The sequence below is a fragment of the Mytilus trossulus genome, chromosome 12, assembly GCF_036588685.1.
Source record: "Mytilus trossulus isolate FHL-02 chromosome 12, PNRI_Mtr1.1.1.hap1, whole genome shotgun sequence".
Lineage (NCBI taxonomy): Eukaryota > Metazoa > Mollusca > Bivalvia > Mytilida > Mytilidae > Mytilus > Mytilus trossulus.
The window spans coordinates 29,981,918-30,004,639 of NC_086384.1; the positions used below are offsets into that span (position 1 = coordinate 29,981,918).

Sequence of the window (22,722 nt, forward strand, 5' to 3'; positions counted from 1 at the left end):
TGACACATATCACATTGCTACATTGTACCTATTCACATGGATATGTGCAACAATCCCATAAGAATATACTGTGTAACGTTCCATGCAGAGACAACAATCCAACAATTAACGTTAGAATAGAAATCTATACGACAAATTTGACCTATAGATATAGACAGGTGTCCACAGTTTATCATACATCCTTGACAATTCATTTTAATTTCAGCAGAAGCTACAACAATACATTGTTCATGATATCGGAATGAACACCATTTTTTTGGCATGCAAAATTTTATTTTGTTTAGTATTTAACTATAAAAGTTATAAGTATTATATTTAAAAAAAGCTAGTGCTCCAAAGAGATTGTATGCAGTCGTTTTTTAGTCTTTAACTGATTCTAATCAATATTTTTTTTATACAAATAGTATATTTATTCTTTTATTGTTTAACTAAATAATCATATTGTTACAGGAATGGCTTCATTTAAAATGAATAAACACATTGTGGTGGTCGTCGGTTTTGTTGATGAAGAAAATACATGTGATGATGTGATTATAAAATACGAAATTTGACTGTGAACCGAACCAAATTATATTTTGCATTAGAATGATATAATCGTTCACACACGCTTTAAACGTTATAAAACGAAATGATTAGCTTTACGCGTTTACCGAACAACACGCTTGATATCATTCTATGTCGTGTATAAACGGAATGGAACACGGAATGTAACACGGAATGAACTCAAACGAAATGAACGAAATGAATGAAATAAATGACACGGAAACGGAATGAACGAAACACGCAAACGGAACGAATGAAAAACGGAGCGAAAACGGAAAAACGGGAAACTTGAGTGGTTCATTCGCTGTATATATATAAACGTGTAACTATTGGTATTGAAGTAATATTATGTTCACTGTGAAATTTTGGTTTAAATGCTATAATGAATACATTTATAATTTGAAATTGCTGTTTAAATTACAAGTTCCTTAATTGACAAAATACAATGTATAGATACAAAATATAGGTCAAGCTTGGTTAAAACTTGGTCGAGTAGAGTTCAGACTAGGTCTAGAATGGTTCAGACGAGGTCGAGTATGGTTCAGACTAGGTCGAGCATGGTTCAGACGCGTTTGAAATTGTTCAAGTTTAGACTATAAAGTATGGTTCAGACTACAGTCGAGTATTATGGTAAATATCAGGCCAATTCAGACTGGTCGAGTAAAAATCAGTACAGTCGAGTTCAGATATACATGTAGGCCATTTCAGACTTATACTGGTTTGTAGTGAAAGCCGACTATACGGTATATGTTTTATTCCATTATTGAAGGCGGTTGAGGGTCGCCTATAATACCTACATCCATCTTATCTAAACTTTGGATGATAGTTGTCTTATTGGCAATCCTACCGCATCTCTTAAATTTTGAACTGCATTATAAGTGAAGTGTACATTGAATATTTATATAGAAGATCTTGAAACTTTCAAACGGATTTTGTTTTTTGAAAAATGTCGAAATGTTTTGCTAACGAAATTGACATTGAAATTGACAACCTCGTGTTAGGTAAAATAGCGATAAACAAATTATCATTGGTCATCTCAACTCGATTGCTTTTCTCACTTTCGCTGTACCAGCTCAAGCGAGAAAATCAATTCGTTGAGATAATCAACGATAATCTATAAAAATCTGCTTGTGGCGCAAAAGCTGTTCTGCTTTACGACCAACTTATTTATACTGTCAGTTATTTTCAATTTTCTGCATCAAAATCCCCAGTTTTAATACGCCAAGGTTCAGATACATTATATGTCTATAGCAAAATAAACAAATCAATCCATTTCAATTGATTTTTCAGGTAAAAATTTCATTAAACGAATATTCCACGAAATGGTGTTATTGTCTTGGTATGGCAACGAAACAAGGTGACGTCACACGTATGTTTCCGTAAACAAAACTCTTATTGTAAATACCGGGCGTTTTAAAACTTAAACGGAACAGCCAAAATAGTGGCGTATGTATAGGGCTTTCACGGTTAACAAAATTACAGAATTGGTTATACTATAATCGAAATATTTCATGGCAGCCGTAGATTTGTTTTCATTTAACCATTGGTTGGTCATTTATTTTCCTATTTTACCCCCTTGCTAACGTTCAGGGTAAAATAATCGAATATAAATGCCAAACCAATGGTAAACGAAACAAATCTACGGCTGCCATGAAATATTTCTTAAATACATATTTTGCAAAGCTAGAAGGAGAGAGAGAGAGAGAGAGAGAGAGAGAGAGAGAGAGAGAGAGAGAGAGAGAGAGAGAGAGAGAGAGGAAACGACCAATAACCTGCAAGAGGTTTTTGAATTTAAAAAAAATAATAATCTGATTCCAAATTTGACAGGGGACAATACTGTGGCCAAGCAGGTTTCGAACACAAATTCTGATTTTTCCCCGAACCTTATTGTGTTAAAACTTAGAAGAAAGCAATTCATTTAATTGATAGCGTCTAAAAACTAACTTAAATGATTGTTTTAAAATTTGATTGTTTTTTCTTCTTTTTTTAAACCATTTTATTAACCCCTTTTAAATAGTTGAGCATTGTAACATTCATATCATAATAAATTTTTAATAACTATTATATAATAGTTATAGTTTCACATTTGTTGCCTACGATTGCAAGAGTCGCATTACTGTTTTCAAATTTAAGGCGAAGTGTACGTAATTAAACTACACAACGGATTTTTTTTTAAATTTCACATACGAATTCTGCTTGTAAAATAACACCAGAAAATGAAATAAAAAAAGGGGGTAACCGTTTTCGTTTTTGAGATACGAGCCGTTGAAATTAACTACATGATACACCAAAAAAACAAAGGATATATAGGGAAAATCATCAAAATTAGCAGATATTTTTACATTATCAATATTTTCTATTTTGTTGGACAATGGATTTTTTTCTGAAATTGTTATACGATTTAAAAATGAAAGACGAATCCATCGGTGCAAAGAAAGTCCTTAGCAACCGTATTAATTGTTACGCTACTCTCTGTTGAAATTAAGTTTTTTGGCCGGAACATTAAAATTATCTGGCGACGTCATTGTCTACAGTAACGTTGCCACAACTTCTACGTCGAAACTCTATTATACCGTACACTGTCGTAGCAATGGCGAGCGTGTGTATTACCCATCTTTCTATGTATTACAAATGACCTAAGGCTATAAATTGATAAGGAAATAATCTAAATAATTATAAAAGAATATTTCTGTCGCAAAAGAAAAGAAAAGTTTGTAAATTAATTTACCGCAAATGAAATAAATTTACCGTACACTCTAATTTCATCTTTTCTATATTAGAGTGATTTCCGAATCTTTTTTAATGCTGGCATGGATTTTTTAATTCTTTTATGAATCAAATATCGAGTTTGATTTTCTCCCGGTTAACACAGTGTTGTCAGAATGAATTGATCGGCTTTAATAATAAGATAGGGTATACACCTCGTTTTCAATCATGATACTTCTGCATGTTTCTATTTGAAAAAGTATACCTATTTTCTGCATATTTTCATGTTCGTCATTTCTGCATGTTGTTAAGCTGAGGATTTGCACACAATATAGTCTACATCATAAACCTATTTCATTAGTCATGTTTACACACATGCTCAAGACGCATCTCTGCCAAAACATATTTTATTTTACAAAATTCCAATCTCGATCACTTTCCATTTTCTTAACTAAATGACAAAGAATGATGTAATGTTTGCTGAATGAAGTTTCAGTAACATAAGAAAATATTTGTTTGTTCCATGCATTATTTGTTAAAAATCCATATTTAAGGGTTTAAATTGATTGATTGATTGTTGGTTGCTAAACGTCCAATGGCAAATATGTCATGCATGTTCAGGACGAGAACAAGTTAATAATAAATACAATAAGAAGTTTTGTTCATAACAGAGGCCATCCGGGATGATGGTCTTAGAAATTTGGAGGGCCACTGGAAAATGAAGGTATATTGGATAGAGACATACATTTTGCCGCGTGCAACAGTCCACATACTCAACCCTTAAATTATAGTTGCTGCAATGCTTTTTAACGGACAAAGAGTGTGGCACTCTCTTTACAAGGGGCATCGTATCTAACTTTCCCATTCTGACCGGACGTGACTGCGAGCATGATAAATCCTGCACAGCCAAACGGACGCTCCTCTTCGGCAAATGTTTTACTGCCGGTCGGGAGAAGACCAAGCGACCATATTTCGTTTCCCCAGTCACCCTTGAGGTAACACGGATTTAAACAATAAGCATAATGCATACTATGGCTCTATTTTAGTTCTTATACATCCGTGGCTTTATTTAATGTCTTGCCTTTAGTGTCCCTTATAAAAGTTAATCCAGAAAAGCGCTTCATTTCATTTAATCTTCAGAATTTTTTAGACCGCAATGAGGTTAAAAAGAAGGACTCGCTTATGTATACATTTAAAAAAAAAAGAAAAGATCGGAGTATTTGGTGTAACTACCCGTAGTAGATAGTTCATACATGTATATTCAAAATGAGAACCTTACACCTGATATGATCCTTTTGAGATCGACGTACCTAGTCAGTGCAATAACGACCGTAACATACCCATGCAGTGTTATTCAATAAAATTTATGTAGGGGAATGCTTTAAATAGCGATGAATATAGGGTAATGCTTTAGATTAACTGGTGTAAATTTAATTATATAAGAATGCGACCTTATGAGAATTATGCTGTTCGATGCTTTAAAAATTTACCTAATAAAATGTTACAAGAATGTACTCAGTGTAATGCACGGAGATTATTCATACTGTATTGCTACACGGGTTTACCTAGCGAAGTGCCGTACGAATATAGCCTCTGCATAATGCAAATGCATAGCTTTCATATTTATATTATATAAAACAATAAGGAGATGTGGTATGACATCCAACGAGCCAGCTACTCGCCACTGGTTAAATGAAGTCGATGTACAAATGTAAGCAATAACTATTAACAACCAAACTCAACAATTAAAGGGACAAAAACATAATGTGTAGGCCACAAAAAACCCGATATGAAAAATGCAAAAAAAATCCAACGAGAAAATCAACAGCCTTATTCATAAAAAAAATAGTTACGAAAAACAAATACCATGTTAAGAAGTGACAGACTTGAACCAAAGTGAATAACAACCAGTAAACTATTAGTCCAATAATACAAAACTTTGGAGTTTAAAATGATTTACATTAACCGATTGTTATCGGATACATTTCATTTTTTTCAAACAAGTAATATCCTATTAAAAAACGTTGAATGTAAATGATATTAAACTCCAAATTCTTACATTATTGGGCAAGTAATTGGCAGATCCTTACGGGAGTTGCCCCCCTTTTGGGCCGATCAATGCATTTGAATGGGGACATATAGTTGGAACCCCCCTTTTTCCTGGGTTTTAGTACACCAAAGGCTTCTCAATTCTTATATTATGATCTGTTATCATGAACTAAGTGAAAGTATAGAGCTGGTCGAGTGCGAGATCTTCCTGGATATTCATTGAGGTCGTTCAAGCATCCCTTGCAGTAGACTCTTAGAGTAAATCTTTAAAATGCTATCGAAATGTACTAAAAGTCTAGACTCATTTCACCTCTCATTCCACTAAACATTAAATTATAGTTACAAGTACCACAAAACTTCCCTGACCTCTTTTCTTTAACAGTTATGATATATTCTACTCATTCATAATCTTGAATTGAGACTTGGGAATAAAACGTTTCTCTAATTTGAAATGATGCACACTAGCACAAAAAAAAATAAGAAATCTCTTCGAAATTGGAATTTGAAAAAGAAGAAATGACGTGTTATATTTTTATCATACATGCATCATGTGTATTTGTACTTTCAATTTCAATTTGGTTCTAAATTTAGATTCAGTTTCCCATAAATTTCGGACGGAATAGAAGACACCTGATTATTTTCTGCACATATAGAAAAGGTTGAAAACTGGAAGCTGAATGACATAGATTTTACTTATTCTAAGATAAATGTTTAGAGTGATCACTTTTTAGTTTACTATGAGTACTTTTTTGGGGCCTAATTTGTTAATTTTCGTCTTTGTTCTCCCGACTTGTAAGTGTTGCCCTAGACTTGTGGTCAAATTATATTCTCTTGGTATCGTCTTATTTTCTAAATGGATATAAAACATGTCCTAAAATTTTCATTTGCACAAAATACGAACATGTCAACGTTTTTTTAATTAAATAATTAATATCACATGTCATTCATTAATTGTTCGGTAACCTAAAACTTTATGTTGCTCAGTACTGTAAGGCTTTTTAAATGATATTGTATGGTCAATTCAGGTTTCATTTTAATTAATTTGATATCAATAGAAGTAGAATCGTCACATATTTATTTATTTATAATTCTGTTGTGAGGCGTTTTTACAATCTGTTGATATCATAAATTTTACACGAAATACCTTTCATGTCCCATGCGTCTAAAACAAAAAAAACTGATATTAAAGTCAGGCTGCACGAAACAATAGAATGCTTTTATTTCTAACTGGAGTAATTCAGATAATTTCTCATGATTAGGTTTCTTAAGACAGCACGGGCGTGCTTGTTGGATTTATGATAGACAGCACGATGCATTTTCTCTTTCGTGTGTCCTTTCTTGGAGTAAGGGAGATAGCGAGGAGTCGAACGTTATTAATCCCGTATTCCGCTAGGGGCGTACAATTACGTGCACTTCGCCTAAACATAAAATTGATGAAAAAAAATGATCATACAATTGTTTTTTCCTAGATTTATTCCACATTACTTTTTAAAAAAATTGTAGCATCCTTGTCTTGCTAATCCCTATATTCCACCTTGGGAATTGGCTGATAGTGTACTCATAAAAAAAAAAAATAATTGTGAATCTTGTCGTTAAATTTAGAGTACCATACTTCTATAATGCCATTAAAATATGAATTGTGAAACTGATGCTTAAACAATTTTCGGTGAAAAGTGTGCAATCGTGGTTAACATTGAACTTACGTGTATTTGACACTATTTGTCATTATTTTCTGATATTAAAACGAGTATTATTTGCGATATGCCCGTTTTTAAAAGAAACATTTAATTAAAAAATTAAATAATTGCAACCGGATAAAACAAAGTCTCTTAACTGTTATTGTGGTAATATGTGCTCCCTTTACGTTCATATCTTAACACGTTTCCCCAAAATGCATGAAATCCTTATGGTGTAATAATTTTGCATGCCAAAGACGAAATAACGGTCGACGGCAAACGTGTACATTGCACCAAACGTATTAATGCATTCTATACTCACATTGTATTTTACAATTTATTTTACAAGCATACATATACATATACATATATATATATACCGTTTCGATCCCTAACATCACTGAAGAGACATTTATTGTCGAAATCTGGATCTGGTGTACAAATAAAATATTGACACGTTATGTTTGTGGCATAACATCGTGGCCACACGTTAATTGTTTTCTGTGTAGTATTAAATTTAAAGTAAGATCCATTTTGTTACATTATGTGATCAATTATATTTGGTAATCGCCAATGGCAGTCAGCACGGTTAAAAAAAAACATCAGTTATTCGACCTGTTAGTAAAATGCGTTTTGTTTAGATATACCTTTTCACTTTATTGGTCTTTTGGAAAATGTTGTGTGTGCTGTATTTAGATCCTTCTACAACGAAATTTGTTTTACATGCACACGTAAATGCGGTTTTTATCCAACACAATCATAGGTTTGAACGTAGTTTCCAATTTAGACTCGTATAACATATATAAATATATTTATATATAATTTAAAAGTAAAAAACACAAAAACAATCACATCATATATCGAACATTGTTTCTGTTAGCGCTTTCACCGAATCTCCAGCGGTTCATCAGACAGAATTGTTATCGTTAATAGTAACGACTTGTGACGTTACGTTATAGTAACGTCATGCGGTAATTGTATATATCGTACGGAATTTTATTAACGGACCGAATTCCACTTCCTATTTAGTGTGGGCTTATAAAGTTCAATAAATATTGTTCCTTGACTTCACGCTGAATTTAATCTTCGGTCCACATCTTAAAAAGGGATATATTTTAAATTTTCCCTTTCCACATCGGTCAAAGTGTTAAGAACGGAGAATTTCGAATTGACGGGTCTTTTATCTGCTGTTTATGAACTCTCACTCTATCAATTAGTCTATTTGTTTGACCTATGTAGTTTTTATTACAAGTGGGACAGGTTGCACAATAAATGACATTTTCCGATTTGCAGTTCATGCTTTTATTCGGTTTGATTACTGTGCCGGATTTCAGAATTTTACTTTGTCGCACTTCTAGCATTTCGCACTTTCCACATCTGGGATCCCCGCATATATATATAAGTACGTCCGAGTCAGTGAAACCTCGCCAGGATTCGAACACATGCTACTGAGATATCGTGACACCAAATCGCATGCACTGGGTTCGAATCCCGACGAGGGAAGAACAAGCAATTTGCGAAAGCAAATTTATAGTTCTAACATTGTTGGGTTGATGTTTAGATGAGTTGTATATAAATTTTGTACACAGCCATGAATCATTATCATTGCTGGTGGTCCGATTGACAAATCTGTTGTACAGTTGTTACTGACTCACTGACTCAGACGTACTTATAAATATAATTATTTTCTGTGACTGTATCTTGCATTAATTTGCAGGATTATTTTCTATAGATAATTAAGCTGACATGTAACAATTACATCTCCATGCCTTATATATCATGTACTGTAGTACGCCGCTAGATTAAAACTGACGAGGAAAGGTAACACACGGCCACCGAAAACTTTATTATAGTGAAGCCCAGGTGGTTGTGTGGTCTAGCGGGACGACTGCAGTGCAGTTGGTGTCACGATATCTCAGTAGCATGGGTTCGAATCCCGGCGAGGGAAGAACAAAAAAATTGCGAAAGCAAATTTACAGATCTAACATTGTTGGGTTGATGTTTAGACGAGTTGTATATTTATATACATATATAGCAAAAGAAAATAAATAAGGTGTACAGAATGTATATATAATGTTTTTAAATTCGCAAACTACATTTCACATCAAATAAAAATATTGTCACTAGTGCTTTCATGCATTCTGGCAATCTTCAGGCGACGTTTTACAATGTCCTTGACGACACTACTATTGGTAATGTTCATTGCGTAACAATAACTGTAAAGGGAGATAATTCAAACGCATTTAAAACAGTACACTTACATGGTAGTGATATAATTTTTTATAACATTAATACGTGTTTGGTATGATTTAATTAGTCCTTTATATATTTCACACAAGCCGACAACATACTTCTAAACTCAGCTGGTATGATAAAGATAGCCGATTTTGGCATTACCAAATATATATATCCTGTACATGCAGAGGGAGTTGGATTGCAAACAAAAATGACAGGCACAAGATCTCACATGGCACCAGAAATTATGTCTGCAGACTGGCAAACGCTGTACGACGTTCGGGTTGACATATGGTAAGGACATTATTATATATTTGCATAAGTTTGAGCTACATGGTATATACTTATCCTGACCATCATTATTTATTTGATTAATTCTCTTGTATACAATATATTTTTCATTAACATTTGTTGTCGTTTACTGTTTGCAAAATCCGAAAACAACTCTTTAATTTCATGTTCTGTTTTATTCTCATTAAATTCAGACAGTCATCTTAATGATTGCCATATTGTTTGTTAGATGATTCATTGCTGGCAAATTTAAAAAAAAAAAAAGAAAAAAAAGTTAGAAATATAGTTCTAGCTTCTTTTACCATATAATTGAATCGTTGAATTGACAACGATATCCATACCTACTAAACAACCTCAGGCTTGTATTCTGTAAGTTCAGCGTATAATTCAGATATACAGCTGTGATGTTTTTTGAAAAGTTAAGTTGATATGAAAGATTAAAACAAACAATAATTACAGATTATCGTTGATCATCTTAACGAGATATATTTTCTAGATCGAACCTCTACGGCAGAATCGAGAAAAACAATCGAGTTCAGAATACCAATTATAATCTGTTTATCGCTTTGTCACCTATGAATACGTTTTCAATTTGATGTCAATTTCTCCTTTTCTAGCGATAACTTTCCATGTCAATCAAGTAGCATGATATGAAAAATGATCACAAAAAGATCAGAGGAAAAATGCACAAAATAGCGATAAAAGGTGACTATCTGAATTAAATTAAAACAAAGTATTCTACTTATAATTCAATATTTGAATTTGACAGCAATGATCCCAATTTACAAAAAAAAAATCTTGTCAGATCATTATGTGACTGAGTAAGATAGGCTATTTCAGGTCGGCCAAGACTAAATTAAAAGGTCCAATCTGTGTCGAAACAGGTCGTGCGTTTTTTTTAGCTCATATTCAGAATATTATCAAGTTCTCAACCAAATCTGTTTAGTAAAGTCGAGACTACAATTGAGAGCACTTAAGCATTGTCGAGAATAGGTTGAGTTTTGTCAAATCTATCCTCGAACTTACTGGTCAAGAACTCACGATGGTCTTTCAAAATCTGAGCATTTTGTAGTGTACACCAATAAGGAATCAAAGTATGGTTGTCATTGAAACAACTAGTCACAAAGTTTCGAATGATGTAACAGCTCTACCTAAGAAAAACTGTAAATAACAGTTTAAAAAGGGTTAACGTTTCAGATCGATTATAACAGAAAAATATAAAAACAAAACCACTGTACTGTACCAAGTTAGGAATATGGCAGTTGTTTAATTCGATTATTTATATGTTGGCGTTTGTGTTTGTTCCAATTAAGTGTTGGTTTTTTTAGTTACTCTTCTTATAGTTAGGGTGTTTCCCTTAGTTATAGTCTGTAACTAAAATTTGTTTCAGCGAAACCGTCTAATTACCCTTGAAAAGCGGTATACTTCTTCATTTAAAAGATAATTGCAACTAATGCAATAACAAACAAAAACAACATCAGTACACACCCAACATTCAATAAAAAGCCACAAGAAAATAGAAGAAAAAGAAACCACGAACTTGAAACAATGTTAAGATATAGGTACAATATGTACGATGTAAACTTATAATTTCCGGGCACGGCAAATACCACCATCGTAAATGCAGCGTCAAAGATACTCTGAATCCTGAGTTACTATGATCTTTTATTGCAGACCTCAAGAGAAGGTCAAAAACTGAAAATACAGAAAAATGAAATCTTATAAGCACAGTGTTCACAAAATAATAATACAATAAGTTTTTACAATGTTCTCCATATCTAATGAAACAACAGAAATTATCATAAAGTTACATACAAGTACATCTTGGATAACAATATTATAACACGAAAAGCGACTCATACACATATTGTTTTTTTAAAGAAAAAAACGTACGCCGAATTATATAGCTCTAGTTACATATGGACATTCCATACACAATATATTTTGCCCATCTGATGCAGTATTATTACAAATCGGGAATTAATAAATTTTAACTGACTAGGACTGGTGTATAATAAAGGCAGGAATAAATAACAATCATATAAACATCGGAATGTTTAATTTAACATGTGAAATTAAAAACAATTGTGACATGAGATATGACTCCTCAGAATCGTTTGAAATCAAAATTCAATTTTAAATACCCAAGAAAAGTTTGTTTAGTTTTGCTGTATGACAGACATCAAAATGAAATACGACATAATGACGGACAAATCTGAAATTATTAACAGTACATTTAACACTATCTGTTGACACATTGCATCTCACAAACTGTGCTTCGAATGATACAAAAAGACAGATATAAAAGAGGGACGAAAGATACCAGAGAGACAGTCAAACTTTTAAATCAAAAATAAACTAACAACGTCATGGCTAAAAATGAAAACGACAAACAAACAAACAATAGTACACATGACACAACACTTAAAGCTAAAGAATAAGCCACACGAATCCCACCAAAAGCTGGGGGTAATCTCAGATGTTCCGGAAGGGTACGCAGATCCGGCTCCACATTTGGCACCCGTCATGTCGCTTATCTGATAACAAATTCGGTGAATAGTCTTATTCGGTAAGTCTCATTCATGAAGGGGAAGGAGATTGTAGTTACGACGTAAGGAAACTATCCGATATAATTTGTGAAACGGTTATTCTATAACGGTCAACTAACTCGTGATGGCGGCCGTAAAATTTACGAAGAGATGATTTCAACTTCACTATTTTGAACTCTTGGTTTAATAGCTTCCTTGTGAGCAGCAACCCTCTATCTATCGATAAGGATTTTTTACATTTGGCGAGGATAAAAACCCGCATTCATTTGGGAGTAGATTTTATATTGAAACTTACTCCTATCAGTCATTGCAGATTTGATCTTTTGAGCGATAGATAGAATATAACATTCAGTAAGCTTAAGATTTGGGGGCGCTTTACCTAAAATAGGCGAGACATTGAAGTGTGTGTACTCTTTAATGTTCTCGATACACATTTACTCGGTCTAATTACTTTGAAAGTATATATCGTTTTTCATAGTAAATCGATTTGTCCCTATTGAATCATCATCATTCTGAGAAGAACCGCCACTCAGAGTTGTGTTTCATGATGATATATTTGAATATTATTTTCTTTTACAGGAGCTTGGGATGTACTATCATAGAAATGTTAACAGCAACTTCTCCTCAATCTGAGAGTTATTTTAGTTCCATTGTTTGCGGAAATGTTGGTGCCATTGATACCTATAAACCAGCAAACTGTTCATATGAATGCTGGCTTTTTATAAAGAGTACACTCAACCCAAACCATTTTTTTCGCCGAGATGCTGCATTATCGTTATGTGATCCATGGATCACGATGATGATGGCGATGAATGAGAGGGCGATGATGGTTCAGAGGGCAATGATGATGAACAATCCGATGATGAATAACAATGCGATGATGTTGATGAGATGAAGTTGTCAACAACCCTACTCTTTTTCATCTAGATACTAAATTAAATGAGGGTAGACTGTACTGTCATGGAAATGGAAATCGCAACGTCTCTTTGACAGTAGTAATTATTTAAATTCCATCGTCTGGGTAGGGTGATATTGCTTTTGTTCCATTTATTCACGAGAACGATATGGATGTAGTGGAATTGTGTAGATTTCACACGAAACTACAAAGAATACATGTAATTAAATGTTTGTGTATGTTTATATGTGAGAATTTCGGTTATATCATATGAATATTTTGAATTTATCAAAAACATGTTTAACGTGTATATGATAAAATAATTAGGGGTGCATGTGAACGTCTTTTTTGTTAGTCATCTAAAACCATATTAATGTTAAAGACTCCATATCAATTCATTTTACAGTGTTAAAAAACAAACATTGCATTTTTTCTTGTATTTTCATATTAAGTTTTACGCTATTAAATTTAGTTATTAAATTGTGATACTGTATCAAAAAAAAGTAGACATACACAATTAAAATATGCATTAGTTTATGGAAAGTGTGGAATAAATTTATATAGAACTTTGTAATAATCAGCGAAGGAATCTTCGTGGCAGAACGTCTCCCCTCCAATACAGATATGGCAGAGTTGTGCCTTCATTTGTAGAATTACGTAAACAGATACACAACGTTTTGGAATTTTGGGTCCTCAATGCTCTTCAACTTTGTATTTATTTGGCTTTTTAACTGTTTTGATCTGAGGGTCACTGATGGGTCTTATGTAGACGAAACGCGCGTCTGGCGTATAAAATTATAATCCTGGTACTTTTGATAACAGATACACTTGTACTATTACTTTCCTTGTCGAAAACTTTCCAAGGTTTAACATAGCAAATGTATAACCCTTCTCCCTATTTCTGTAATAAACAATCATATCTAATGAAATAATAGTGTATATTTAGCCACGTACAAAAGTGACAACCAGATTGTAGATAAAAAAAATGTTTTTGGTTTTAGGCAATCTTCGAGAGACCTTTTATCGCAATTAGAAAAAAACTTTTAAAAAATGAGATTGATTTAAAATCTTTAAGTACCTAATAGACATATAACTTCTATATATCGTCTCTGAGAAAGCTTAATTCGCATTAGAAAAACAAATTCTGAAAAGGAAATTGATTCTCAATCATAATATACCGAATAGACATACTTAAAGATATCATCTTTGAATCAAGTCACAACTACTCTTATTCAAAAAACAAATCATCAAATAAGAATAAACCATCTTCAGGACACGGAATGTGCAGTTACAAAAGATAAACAAATATAATTTGGAGTAAATATAAATAAGCTAAACAAGCTGCATATATGATTCACCAAATCATGCATTAACAAAGCAATAACATAATAAACCTGTAATTAAAGACACACCTTTAATTGCATATAAAATTGCATATAACGTACAGTATACACAGCGATACATATGGAAAATCATTATAGAAACTCGATACGGACAAAATATAAAATATCCTATGATATTAGTAGGATTAGGTAAGATTGGTTAACGTACAAAATTATTTATAAAAAGAAAGATACATAAACCATTTGATTGAACGTTCATGCCTTACTTTTATTGATACCACAAATGAATGAAAGAGATTCAACTCAATTGTTTCATTATCATTTGTGTTATAATAAGAGGAACAACTGAAAGTTCCATTCACCACTTTGATTTTTATAGCCCGTTTAGGTATGGTCGAGAAAAGAAACTTAAATACAATTAAAAACCAATTGTTCAGAGAACAATTGAAGGTCTTTCCATCAAAACAATGTATTTTGATATGAAAAGTTGTGAAACTAAGTTTAAAATGTCATTTCAATCGTCAAATGATAGCTCCTAGTAAGCTGATTCCAAAAATATATTGTTTCCATTCATTTTTTTTTAATAAGGGAGATAATTTGTTACTTCCGGTTTGAAAAATGTTACTTCCGATTATATTTGAATATTTACTTGACACTGATTCCAAAAATATCTGGTTCTATATACTTTTATATTAATAAAGTACAAAAAAATAGCTACTTCCGGTTTACAAAAAGTCACTTCCGGTTGTTTTTTCAAGGTTAAATGGTTTGATACCTTTTTCTAAAAGTTGTATATCTTTATCATGTATACATATAGAATAAAAGCAAAGGTCAAAATCTAGAACGATCAATTTCAAGGTCATAAACCAAGAACCTCAAATCAAAAGACCATAGGTCTTAATTATATTTAGTTAATGAGTTATATCACCCAACGCGTATTTTTAAATACAAGAGGGGAGAAAACTCCCTTTTACATTCAACGTACGCTTGCAATCAAAATTTACATCTTACGACATGTCGCAACTAACAATTTAGTAAAAATAATTTGTTGATATCTTATAATGTCTTTGGATATAAGTGAAAATAAGCCAAATTCAAATATCAGAATATGAACTTGACCTTTGACCTTGACCTAATTTTCATTTTTTTGGGACCAAGGACCTCAAATCAAAAGATCCTAGGTCTCTATCACTTATGATTTATAAGATAGAATTTCATATCACTTATATCAGATGCATAAGGGGAAATAACTCTCATATGGAGCGGTCATATCGCTTCGGTCAAAATAGGACAAATCATGCGAAGGATATAACGAGCAATTTTGTAAAATAAATTTGTCATAATCTTTTACGGTTGCGAAGGAGATGCGATAACAAGGAAAACAGTGTTTGGGGAGATAACTCCTACAAAGAAAAGTATTCGTTTACGCAGGGTAAATTTCAAAAGCGCATAAACTGTTCCATGTCATATACAAAATATCTAAGCGACATCTTGCGAAACAAATGTTTATCGCAAGAACAAAATTAGGCGGAAGAAAAAAAAATAATCAGAAGAAAAACAATAGGTCTTTCCACAGAAAAGTGGAAAGACCTAATAATCAGAAGAAAAACAATAGGTCTTTCCACAGAAAAGTGGAAAGACCTAATAATACAAGACTAACAAAGGCCAGAGGCTCCTGACTTGGGACAGGCGCAAAAATGCGGCGGGGTTAAACATGTTTGTGAGATCTCAACCCTCCCCCTATACCTCTAACCAATGTAGAAAAATAAACGCATAACAATACGCACATTAAAATTCAGTTCAAGAGAAGTCCGAGTCTGATGTCAGAAGATGTAATCAAAGAAAATAAACAAAATGACAATAATACATAAATAACAACAGACTACTAGCAGTTAACTGACATGCCAGCTCCAGTCTTCAATTAAACTGACTGAAAGATTATGATTTCATCATATGAACATCAGGCACATTCCTTCCCGTAAGGGGTTTAGTATCATACCATCATAACATATATGAGAAGAACATAACCCGTGTCATGCCAACAACTGTTTTTAGAATAGATGTCTTTAGTTCCGACGCAAAAACCTTATCAGTGACTCAATATTAACGCCAAAATATGCAATCTTTAATGACTTGACAACAGTATCGTAATTATATCCCTTCTTAATCAGTCTATTTAAAGGTTTTGTAAGTTTCTGAGGTGAATACTGACACCTTTGTGCTATATAAAGAATATTTCCATAAAAAATTGGATGTGAAATACCTGAACGTATAAAAAGTCTGCATGTTGAGTTATATTTCAAATGATGTCTTTATACCGATGATAAAATTTAGTAAAAGTTTTGACTAGTTTGTGATATCGAAAACCCTGGTGTAATAATTTTTCAGTAATACATAAATTTCTCTCGTTAAAATCTAAAACATTGTTACAAACACGAGCGAATCGTACAGCGTTGTTTCTTTGAAAATACATAGTGCATGTGCATACTGATTCGCCCAACGTCCATTTACTTTTCTAAACGTATCCCATGCTCGGACAAAATATCGATTTGGCTTAAAATTAGCGGCGTTTTTTTTTCTCATTCCAACAGTTACACTGCCTTTCCAATCAAGCATTACATTCGCCACTGTAGATGATTTTCTGACAAAATATGTAATACACGTTATTGCTACTTAATCAAAATTTGCACCTTATTAAACCTTTAGAATAATAACAAAAACGTACATGTATGTAAGTTCTGTGAAATGTTTAAGAAAATAAAGTTATAGTATTTACCGTTTTCAACTGTTTCGACAACATAAGAAATCACCAAAATTTGTTTTGATTGTAGATGAAAAAATGTGTGTCCATGTTTTGAATTAGACAATTTTATGTCATTATTAAAACGCAATAATCTTCTCCATTGACCTAAATGATGAATCCCTTACATGATGGCAACAAAATCCCTTGAAAAACATTTGTTTTAAGCATTTTTCTGTAAAAGTGAATGCATATTAAAATAAGGGCAACGTTTATGGTGACTCATAACTGTATTGTCCTATAAATTGTTTTTACAGAATGATTTGTATCCGTTTTAAATGACCATCAAACCCAAAGTAGTATAATTAATTTGTTCGATGATATCTTGTTCGTATTATTAACACACAAATATACTGAACTAGTTTATTATGAAATTTAATTGAACCTTTAGTCTTTATACATTGATTTTTGATAAATTTAACTCGAAGTTTACTAAAGAACCGTACTCGACTCTCACTATACTAAGAGCGAGAAGAAAAAATAGTATAATTTTCTAAAAACTTCATAAACTATTTCTGTCTCGATGTACTTACCAACTGATGGCTTTGGCGGAATTGGTGTTGTTGTTGGCATGGTTGTAGTTGTGCAGAAATCTATATGGAATAAAATTGGAATATCAACATCAAATGCAAAAAGTTCAGGAAACTCATTACAGAACGCCATGATAATTTTTGACAAGGATGATCTGTACCAACTATAACACAAAACTTATTAAAAATATAAATCAATTGCTTTAAAAAAGCAATTGTAGGGGGTGTTTCCCCCTTTAAAATTAATTGAATTGGGGGGGGGGGGGTTTGTTTGTTTGTTTGTTTGTTTGTTTGTTTGTTTGTTTGTTTGTTTGTTTGTTTGTTTGTTCGTTTCTGTATGGGGTCTATATTATTGTTACCGGAGAAGTTTCATGTTTAGTTTGGAAAGTTTTTCTTTTATTTTAGGTACAGCGCGCGCGCCACATCACGTGACACGGGTTTATAATAACGAAAAGATAGTCTTTTTATTTCTTTTTAGGTGGGGACGTTAAACAGACAACATCTATAGAGATGGAATGTACACAATGTAATTTCTTTTGTCATTGTAGGAAATTGACATTTTGATGACAGTTCACAAGCAGTGCATGTTTTGGATTTAATTGATCCGGTGTAACTTTAAAACACATTTATTGATTATTTTCTGATAATGTACATTTTTCAGCACCTGTTTGTAACACAGATTAGTATTTCAATCTCGGAGCGGACATTTTATTGTAGGTTTTTACTGAGATTTACGGACCTAGCAAGCGATTTTTACGGCATTGCCATTGCTTTTCTCTAGGAAAAGCTGTGAGAGATATCTGCACCAAGTTTTTTTATAAACTTTTAGTACATGTATGCCCTGCTGACTGCAAATTTTGAGGTCGATTGTACTTGTAGTTTCAGAGAACATGTGGATTTTTTTTTCAGAAGTGACTTAAGAACAATATTAAATTTCAATTTTTCTTGAATAATTGAGAGTTTGTTCCTTCAATAAACTGTCATGATTAAACAGTCATACAGATTGATTGATTGATTGATTGATTGATTGATTGATTAGTTAGTTGGTTAGTTGGTTGGTTGGTTGGTTAAACACGTTGGATAGGGTCAATTGAAACACGGAAAAAGAAACAAAGAAGATCTTGGACCCTATATTAAACACATGAGACGGAAACATGATTGATTGATCATGATCATGATTGATTGATCATGATCATAATTGATTGATTAATTGATTAGTTGGTTAGTTGGTTGGTTGGTTGGTTAAACACGTTGGATAGGGTCAATTGAAACACGGAAAAAGAAACAAAGAAGATCTTGGACCCTATATTAAACACATGAGACGGAAACATGATTGATTGATCATGATCATGATTGATTGATCATGATCATGATTGATTGATCATGATCATGATTGATTGATTAATTGATTAGTTGGTTGGTTGGTTGGTTGGTTGGTTAAACACGTTGGATAGGGTCAATTGAAACACGGAAAAAGACACAAAGAAGATCTTGGACCCTTTATTAAACACATGAGACGGAAACATGATTGGTTGATCATGATCATGATTGATTGATTGATTGATTGATTGATTGATTGATTGATTGGTTGGTTGGTTGGTTGGTTGGTTGGTTGGTTGGTTGGTTGAACCCTATAAGAAACACATGAGACGGAAACATGATTGATTGATTGATCATGATCATTATTGGTTGATTGATCATGATCATGATTGATTGATTGATTGATTGGTTGGTTGGTTGGTTGGTTGGTTGGTTGGTGGGTTTGTTGGTTGGTTGAAATTCAAACACACATCAAACTGTTTAAATAGTGCCAAAACCACATAATTTGATGACCTTGACCTTTGACCTTGTAACCTTCGTCAAGGTCATTGCTCCACAAGGTCATTGCAAAAGACCCTATGGGTCAAGGACCTTTTGTTTAAGAGTTTTGCCTAAAAATGGCTTTTTAAAAACCATCGATGGGAGTTATGTCCCTTACATGATGGTAAAATCAATATAGTCATAATGTAAAAAAGTTGCCCCTTGAAGTACCAAGCATTTTTCACTGCTTAATTTTTTTGTATCTATAACCGTTCAAGAGTTATAGGGAAATCAAAGACATATGAAAATCTAAAATATGACCTTGACCTTTGACCTTGACCTAATTTTCTAAGTTAGGAATCAGGGGACTCAAATAAAAACATTCCAGGGTTATACGGTTAACGGTTTATGAGTTAAAAAAACATACCGACAAATTTATTCCGAAAAGATAGATAACTCCTATAAAATTTCTTCGAATCGCTTCGATCCAAATACGCCAAAAATTACTGAGGATGTAACGAACAATTTTGTAAAATAAATTTGTCATAATCTTTAACGGTTGCGAAGGAGATGCCATAACAAGGAAAACAGTGTTTGGGGAGATAACTCCTACAAAGAAAAGTATTCGTTTACGCAGGGTAAATTTCAAAAGCGCATAAACTGTTCGATATCATATACAAAATATCTAAGCGACATATTGCGAAACAAATGTTTATCGCAAGAACAAAATTAGGCGGAAGAAAAAAAAAATAATCAGAAGAAAAACAATAGGTCTTTCCACAGAAAAGTGGAAAGACCTAATTAAAAAGTCAATTGTTCATGAACAATTGAAAGGTCTTTCCTTTTTTCTTTTATTAATTGCCTTCTTAGTTAAAAATATATGGTTTCTAATGACTTTTATGTTCTTAACAAGTGGTTGCTAAGGACAAAAAGCATTCATAAGGATAAAAATATTACTACCAGTATTAAAAATGTCATAATGTACTATTCATAGTATTTAAAGTTGAAAAACTAAGTGATTTCTTAGGACTTATATATCGTTGCTAGGGATAAAAATGACATTTCCAGTATTAAAAAAAATCATATTTATATTATTCATAACCGTCTAATTTCAAAAATATATGGTTTCTAATGTGTTTTATGTCGTTGCTAGGAACTTGACTTCTGACTTTGACCTAGCTTTGTAGATCTTATTATACTGAACATTTCTGCAATTAAAAGTTTCTTTCTATCTCTAACCACTTTTGAGTTATAAGCAAACAATCATCATTTCGGACCCCAAAAACAGTTTTGGTGCCCTAGGTCCATAACAGTTGGTCCAATAAATTTGAACTCACATGACAAATGTAAATCTCACTTTTTATCCGTTAAATTTGATCAGCCATCTTCTACGGTTGTCGAGTAAATCCGATAACAAGCTTAGGTCAAAATCTAGGTCATGACCTTGACCTTTGACCTTAAGTCAATTTTCATGGTCAAGTGAATTGATTATCATTGGTGATGATCCTAGGTGGCTACAACTTACTGTTTCTGAGTTTAGTGGCCAACCGACATTGGTTAATCTTAAAAGGGGCATAACCCTACCAATGAGTCGTTGAATCTTTTCGATCCAAATGTAACGAAGAACCAAGGTCTGTTCTTGAATAAATTCTATATCACTTTCGGTTGGCTTTGTAAAGGTCACATTGCTTGCAACCATATGCAAAAAGTCCCATGGCTTTATAATGTCTACATACATGTATGAGGTAAAAGCAAAGGTCAAAATCTAGAACGTTAAATTAACATACGACTTTAAGCTCAATTTTAAGGTCATAAACCAAGGACCTCAAATCAAAAGACTCTTGGCCTTTACTTTATATTGTTAATGAGTTATATTACCATGCGATTGGTATAAGATATAAAAGGGGGAAACTTACATCAAATGTCTACGTACCCTTTAGACTAAGATGTATGTTTTACGACATGTCGTTACTAACAATTGTTTGAATTTTTTTTTGAGATAACAAAACAAAATAAAAATTTTGAACAAGGCCTTGTCCTTTGACCTTGACATAATTTTCCTTTATTTGACCAAGGACCTCAAATCAAAAGACTCTAGGCCGCTAGCCCTTATTGTTTTCCTGTTAAAAAACATTTTACTTATATCAAACTCAAAAGAAGAAATAATTCTCATATGGAGTCTCCGGATAGCTTTTGCCAAAATTAATAAAATCATCCTGAGGATATGACGAGCAATTTTAAAAATAATAAATTTGTCGGTTTCATATACAGTTGCAAAGATAAAGCGATAACAAGAAAATCAGTGTTCGGGAAGATAACTCTTATATGGGAAAGTATTTGGTTAAGCAAGGTCAGTTCAAAAAGCGTATAACTGTTTGATATCATATTCCAAATATCTAAGCGACATATTGGAAAACAAAAAAAACAGCAAAGGAACAAAATTTAGCGGAAGAAAAAAATAATAAATATAAATCAATTGCTTTTAAAAAGCAATAATTATTGTAAACGGTCTTTCCCCCTTTGAAACATGATTGATAGATATGTGTGTGTTTGTGTGCGTTTGTTTGTTTGTTTGTGTTTTTCTTTCTGTAAGGGGATTATATTATTGTGTTACCGGGGAAGTTTCATGATTAAGTTAAAAAGTTTTTATTTTATTTCAGTTCCCGCGCGCGACTCTCGCGCCAGATTGAGGAGACATCATGTGACGCGGTTTTATAATAACGAAAACTTAGTATATTCATTTCTTTTTAGGTTGGGACGTTGAACAGACATCATGTATAACTACCGAATACATACAATGCATTTTTTTTGTCCTTGTAGACAATTAACGTTTCGATCACAGTTCACGAGCAGTGTATACCTTTGATTTAATTGATTTAAAACACGTTTGTTGATGAATTTCATACACTGTACAGTTTTCAGCAGCAGTTTATGACACAAATTTGTAATTTAATCTAAGAGCAGACATTTTATTGTAGGATTTCACAGACATTTACTTCAAGCTATCAAGGGAATTTTACGGCATTGCAATTTCTTTTCTCTAGGAGAATTCTAGATATCTGCTTCACGTTGTTTTAAGAAGATGTAAAACATGTATACCCTGCTAACTGCAAATTTTGGGGTCAATTGGACATGTAGTATCTGAGAAGATCTTTTTTTCAGAAGAGATGTAAGAGCATTATTAAAAACCAATTGTTCAGAGAACAATTGAAGGTCTTTCCACCAGTAAGAATCTATTTTGAAATGAAAATATTAAAAAGCGATTATAAATGTCAGTTTCAGCGTCAAATGACAGCTTATTGTAC

At 32.7% G+C, this 22,722-nt stretch overlaps 1 protein-coding gene across 1 annotated transcript in view; it reads left to right on the forward strand.

Annotated features, from left to right (window-relative positions):
- LOC134693436 (mitogen-activated protein kinase kinase kinase 3-like) overlaps positions 1-13,394 on the forward strand; it is a 45,163-nt gene extending 31,769 nt beyond the window's left edge. The window contains exons 6-7 of the mRNA XM_063554260.1: positions 9,314-9,503; positions 12,629-13,394. Of these exons, the coding sequence (XP_063410330.1) occupies positions 9,314-9,503; positions 12,629-12,944 (506 nt within the window). The 3' untranslated portion in view covers positions 12,945-13,394. The remainder of the gene's footprint in view (positions 1-9,313; positions 9,504-12,628) is intronic.
- The last annotated feature ends 9,328 nt before the right edge of the window (positions 13,395-22,722 follow it).